This window comes from Cryptomeria japonica, chromosome 9 (assembly GCF_030272615.1).
Source record: "Cryptomeria japonica chromosome 9, Sugi_1.0, whole genome shotgun sequence".
NCBI classification, from domain to species: domain Eukaryota; kingdom Viridiplantae; phylum Streptophyta; class Pinopsida; order Cupressales; family Cupressaceae; genus Cryptomeria; species Cryptomeria japonica.
The window spans coordinates 242,267,370-242,273,492 of NC_081413.1; the positions used below are offsets into that span (position 1 = coordinate 242,267,370).

Sequence of the window (6,123 nt, forward strand, 5' to 3'; positions counted from 1 at the left end):
ACAGAGATCTTTGATAAAACCAGTTTTAAAGCTGGTTTCACCAACTCGCCAGGTCTATTCATAATTCATGTGTGCATTACGAAATTGACATTAAAAAATAGGCTCTCCACCATTGCTGCCATTTCAGAGCATGTCACAATAACTGTTCATTAACTCACACTTGCGTAGAAAAAAACCAGCTTCTAACAAGGGATTTGAATTTAATGTCGTACCAACCTTGCAGTGCATCTTAGCTCCATCCAACAGTTTCGTTGTCATTCTTCCACCTCACCTCCCCTGGCTCGAGGCCACATGCTTCATTTGATAGCTCATCTGCAAGAGTGTTTAGTTTTTGACTTATTATATTTATATATTTATTTAATTTCCAACACGGAGTATGTCCTTTAACTAGAGCCTGGACAACAATTTGGGAATCACCCTCTAGATGTACTTTCAACACCTTTAGATTAGCTGCTAAATCAACTGCAAGTAGATTCTCCTGGACTTCCGCCTCATTATTAGTGTCGTCTTGAAGTCTTTTAGCCCCTTTACAGAAGACTTTTCCTTCGTCATCACAAGCCACACATCCCGCTCCTCCATAAAAATTTATTTTCACCCACCCCTTCTCTGGTTTAGACCATTTAATCATCTCTCTATCTAGACGGCCGTTAGAAGGATTAACCCTGGGGAACCCATGAACCGATCAAAAAAATAATTATTGTATTAACATAAAGTCAACCCTATATCACAATTTTTAGTGAATTTTTGAGCAATTTTCTAATAGTTCTTTAATTTATTGCAGGTAACCTAATGAGTGTTATATATGGAAGAGCAGCTATGGGGAGCCATTAAACTACAGATCTTACAATTATATAAATAAATATTATTTGGTCTATCAAACACTATTGAACTGCAGATCATACAACTATATAAATAAAATGTTCTTTGTTCTAGACCGCTGCAAGGTCTTTTAACTTCAGAATTTGATGATGGGCTAGTTGTATACTTTGGCTGATTGTTATTATTCGATGGCTGACTGTTTAATCCCGACAACACACTTTATTATATTCAATCCCGGTTAAAAATTTTCAATGGTGAACATTAATAATCTTTCAAAAGCTTATTAGCTCCCGACGAAAAACACGTCCTCGATTCTTTCCAAGCTGGTTAGTTGGTCAAAGAAAAACCTTATGAGCATGATTTTCATACGCTACCTTAAAAAAATGTTTACTGCTTACAATAAATTATTTAAGCTGGCAATTTTTGGCAAATTGTTAGTTGGCGAATAATACTTTCCTACGCTACATCTCGATAATGTCACACGGTACCTCATTTCCAACATTTATTACGACATTTGTTGGTGGGATTGTTAGATGGCCTTATTTTAGTCTCACTGTTCTGATACCCTTTACTTTATCTTTAGTCAGGGCACTATCTCCATTAATGGAAATCTGATCATACTGTTCATGGTTCATGGTGATAAGCGCAATAATGTGGTGTGATAGCGACGGGTTTAGTGGGAATCCGTTGACTCGTTCGCCTTTTCAATATCAAATCTGTACAATAATCACGCCTCCTTTCTTTCTGGGGATTTTCCGTCCAACCCAAAATTGAATATAAAGAGGGATCCATGTTCTGAGTGCTATACAAATTGAGAAAATAGCAACATGGCTGCAGACTACACTCTTTCATTAGAGGTTAGTGGAAAGCGGAGCTGTGATGGCAAAGTTAGAACTTGCAGCTTTAGCCAGATGATTCATTCTATTGTCCATTTTGATTGCTTTTCATCTGGGAAAACTATGGCAGAAGTTTCTAACGAGGAGGGAGATTTAGAGAAGCACCCAGCAATTAATGGAAAGATGACGAGGAAACGTGGAGGATGGAAGACTTTTCCTTTCATTATTGGTACTTGAAATTTCTGTTATCATAGGATAGAATTATTCAACTTGAGATAATTTCTGTTTGTTGTGTTTAAGCCTTGAATAACTGTATGCAGGAAACGAGATATGCGCTGGAGCAGCAATCACAGGCCTTGCTGCAAATATGATTGTCTATTTGATTACCAAGTTTAACATAAAAAGTATTGAGGCAACTCATATCATCAATATATCCAATGGAGGGAATGATCTCTCTCCATTGGTTGGTGCATTTCTTGCAGATGCATATCTTGGCCGTTTTTGGGCTATTTCCATTGGTTCATTTCTCTCATTTAGTGTAAGTGCTCCATTATGATTACATGGCCATGAGCTATTATTTGTTAGACTGTGGTCTATGATTTCCCATGTACATATTGGGTATTTTATCTGTACTTTCTCATAAGAGTTTTCCACAGTTTATGTGCTATTCACATGATTCATTTCTGAAATCAATTGTATATGTCAGATTAAAATCAGATCCAAATGTGATAATAAACCAATCTTTGGAAACAATCTTCTAAATATATTTATTACAGTATTTTTTCCTTTGAACATCAAGTTTGAACTAGATTTAACTTAAGAATTGTACCATGTGAACTCATAGTTTTTTTTCCAAGTTTCTATGGTAACTGTGTGCTTGTTTCAGGCAATGATCATTCTAATGCTGACGGCCATGATAGAATCCTTAAGACCACCTCCATGTGGACCCCAGCTACAAGCCTTGGGAAGATGTGATGCTCCCACCAGGAGACAGTATGCAGTTCTCTATCTTTATTTTGCCTTAACAATTGGAGCATCGGCAGGGTTAAGATACAATTCAGGGACTTTTGGAGCAGATCAGTTTGAAAAGGATAGTGCAAAAGGAATGAGACAGATTCAGAGTTATTTCAACTGGTATTATTGTGCGCTGTTTGTTTCAATCGTGATAGCTTCCACTGTAATTGTTTATATTCAATCCAGTGTAAGTTGGGCAATGGGATTTGGTCTGTGTGTGCTACTAACTGGAATATCAATGCTATTTTTCTTCTCGGGGACAAAGTTGTATAATCGTGTCCGTCCAGAGGGCAGCCCCTTCACAGGGCTTGCCCAGGTGGTAGTGTCGTGCCTCAGAAAAAGGAATCTTCCATTGCCTTCCAATGAAGAGGATTTATACAGTGGAGAGAGAATCGAGTCAGGGCTTCCCCTGACAGAGCAGCTCAGGTATTTTCCTTTGACCTCAATATTTATTTACCTCGCGAAGTTTTTGAGAACAAGTTTTGCACTAGTCTTCGTTAGCAAAGAGGTAGAGATGGAAGATAGAAGATAGAACCGCATAAAAAGGTCATATTTACATTTTGATAGAAACAAAATTAAATAAAAGTTAACGATATCCGTACTTAAAGTTAAGATTCTCTTATATGATCTCTAACATAATTAATAATTAGTAGCGAGACATTTAAAATAGCAGTGTTGTGCACATGGACTGTTGATTACAAAATTATTTTTCATTTTAAATTTGATATTATTAAATTTTTTTAATAGATATATTTAAAATATCCGTATCAATTATATATTTTCCATTGTTCACTATGTTACACACCTTTTAAGAGAGTATCAAAATAAGTGTATGGAAATACTATGAAAATAATATAATTTAATTTACTATCAAATAGTACCATTTCATCCATGTTGCACCCCTTTTGATGTAAGTGTATCAAAATATATTCCTCAATACCCCTAAAGTGGATAGAACCCTCGGATATTCGTTGCTTTCTGGATAGGGTGCAGTTGTTGTAGGTACAAGCATTTTCTAACTTGTACACTGCTGGTCTGTCTGTTTTACAGTTTGTAACAAATGCTGTTTAATAAAATTTTATAACAGATAGTGCTATGTTTTAATCATGCACAGGCTGTTTGCAATTAAAAATCCAGGCTAGGTAATGAAATTTGTAACACGTCACTATAAAGTATGCAATCCAGCATACGCTAAAATGAATAGGACGTTCAGGAAGGACAGGATAGTTGTCAAATTCCAACAGAGATCTGTTATTTAACGTATGGGTCATGTATTGGTTATCATTGAAAGTTTTGATTAATTAAAAGCGATAATAAGGGTTCTTAATCTTAAGAAAACAAATGGTTGAGGTTAATAAGGTTTCAATAAAGATATCATACCAAACAATTAAAAAAAAGGTTAACAACAAATCAACAATATTAAAGATCTGACACTGGTTAGGGTACTATGAACTGGAGCTAATGGGAAGGAGATTGGCCCTGTCCCGAGAAATTGAGCATCACTTTCTAGTCTTCTATGAGCTGACGTAAAATGTCTGTGAAGAAATCAGTTTCAACAATAACTTCAACTCTAACTTATCTATTTACATTATTTACACACAGTTTTTTTTTTATTAAAAACCAAATACAGTTTTTTTTAAATTAAAAACCAAATAAATGTTCAATAGGGAAAGATTTAAAAAATGCGTGGCCATTATCGAGGCCATTTTACTTCCACTAAAATCAAAATCAAAACTTTTAGACATTTTAAACTCTTCCTGCTATACAACTCTTATGGAAATTTTGATTACTGATAACAGCAATCTTGTACAAACTGCTAACAGGTTTCTCAACAAAGCAGCCATAAAAACACCAGAGGACTTTTCTTCAGATGGGCATATAAACCAGAACCCATGGAGACTCTCCACAGTTGACCAAGTCGAGCAACTTAAATCCATTATTAAAACGTTGACAATCTGGTCCTGTACAGTCATCCCAGCCATTATGAGTTCCCAGCAGATCACATTCTCAGTGTTGCAGGCACTGACAATGAACAGGCATTTGGGATCCCATTTCAAAATACCAGCGGCTTCTTACATGGTCTTCAGTCTGCTGGCCTCTGCAATAACATTATCTATCTATGACAAAGTGGTGGTTCGCTTGGCAGAAAGCAAGGGGATAAAAATAACACAGCTGAGAAGAATAGGCACAGGCATGGCTATTGGCACATTAGGAATGGCAGTAGCGGCCATAGTGGAAAGAAAGCGTCTCAATGTAGTCCATGGCCATCGTGTTGCAGAGGAATCAGCGCTATGGTTAGTTCCTCAACTTGTGATAATGGGGTTGGGGGACGCGTTTCAGAACGTAGGAAAAATTGATCTCTTTTATGCTGAATTTCCAGAAACAATGCGCAGTACAGCTACAGCTTTGGTTGCTGCAGGGGTTGCAGTGGGCTCTTATTTGAGCAGTTTGTTGATCAGTGTCATTCATAGAAACAGCAATTGGCTTGCAAATAACATTAACGAAGGACGTCTGGATTACTTTTATGCCCTACTCTGCGTAATGGGGGTCGTGAATTTTGGCTACTTCTCAGCATGCTCTCGTCGGTATAAATACAAAACGAAAATCTATGGTTCCCGTGACATTTCTACCTTTTGAAAAAATACAGATTTTCTTATTGTCTATCCAACCATCAGATTGTATTAATTAATTAATAAATAAAGTCAAATGTACAATATGATGGCAGTATAGACGTCCCCTCAAGCATTTGCATGAGAGTATATTTGTCAAAATGATAAATTGTTTATTTTTTATGATTTTGATATGGATTTGTTATCCAAATCAGCCAACTCAAAATTGTATGACAGTATGCTTGCCAAAGTATTAAATTGTTTGTTTTTGTATTTCTGATATGGATTCAAAGGCTACATAGCCATCACCCAACAATTCAAAATTGCGTGATTTTATGATGCTTTTCAGCTTCTCATCATATGTTTTCACCGGTCATAACAGTATACTGTGGCTAGGTTCCTTCACTAACTGATTGTCAACTGAATTATATCATTGTTTAGTGGCCGATTATTTAATCCCAACAACAACCTTTTTTTTTACTGTATTCCATATTCCTTGTTAAAAAAATTATTTCCATTAATTCAATATCAAAAAGAAATGATCGCTCATCTTGAACATTAATAATATACTAAAATTTCTTTCAAATCTTATTAGTTGCTGAATAAAACTTAAACAAGTCCCCGCTCTTTACAAGCTGGTTGGTTAAAGAAAGATCTTAGGAGCATGACTTTCATACCCTGCCTAAAAAATGTCAGCTGCTGACAAAAACTTATTTATGCTCCGCTTTTTTCTGAACTTGTTGGCTGGCGAATAAAACTTTCGTAAGCTCCATCTCAATAATGGGACACCCTACAGCATTTCCTTTCACATTTATTACCACATTTATTGGTGGGACAGTTGGAAA

At 36.1% G+C, this 6,123-nt stretch overlaps 1 protein-coding gene across 1 annotated transcript; it reads left to right on the top strand.

Moving 5' to 3' along the window:
* Positions 1 to 1,620: 1,620 nt before the first annotated feature.
* Positions 1,621 to 5,519, top strand: LOC131037191 (protein NRT1/ PTR FAMILY 2.7). The gene is made up of 4 exons (XM_057969261.2): positions 1,621 to 1,884; positions 1,976 to 2,193; positions 2,542 to 3,095; positions 4,493 to 5,519. Exons 1-4 carry the CDS (start codon positions 1,647 to 1,649, stop codon positions 5,304 to 5,306), a joined length of 1,824 nt encoding a protein of 607 aa, XP_057825244.2. The 5' UTR covers positions 1,621 to 1,646; the 3' UTR covers positions 5,307 to 5,519.
* The last annotated feature ends 604 nt before the right edge of the window (positions 5,520 to 6,123 follow it).

Bases quoted from the DNA above. Each gene is read 5' to 3' on its own strand.
- LOC131037191 (XM_057969261.2), top strand. From the start codon at position 1,647: ATGGCTGCAGACTACACTCTTTCATTAGAGGTTAGTGGAAAGCGGAGC. The intron at 1,885-1,975 runs GTACTTGAAATT...AACTGTATGCAG, and splicing joins GACTTTTCCTTTCATTATTG to GAAACGAGATATGCGCTGGA. The intron at 2,194-2,541 runs GTAAGTGCTCCA...TGCTTGTTTCAG, and splicing joins GTTCATTTCTCTCATTTAGT to GCAATGATCATTCTAATGCT.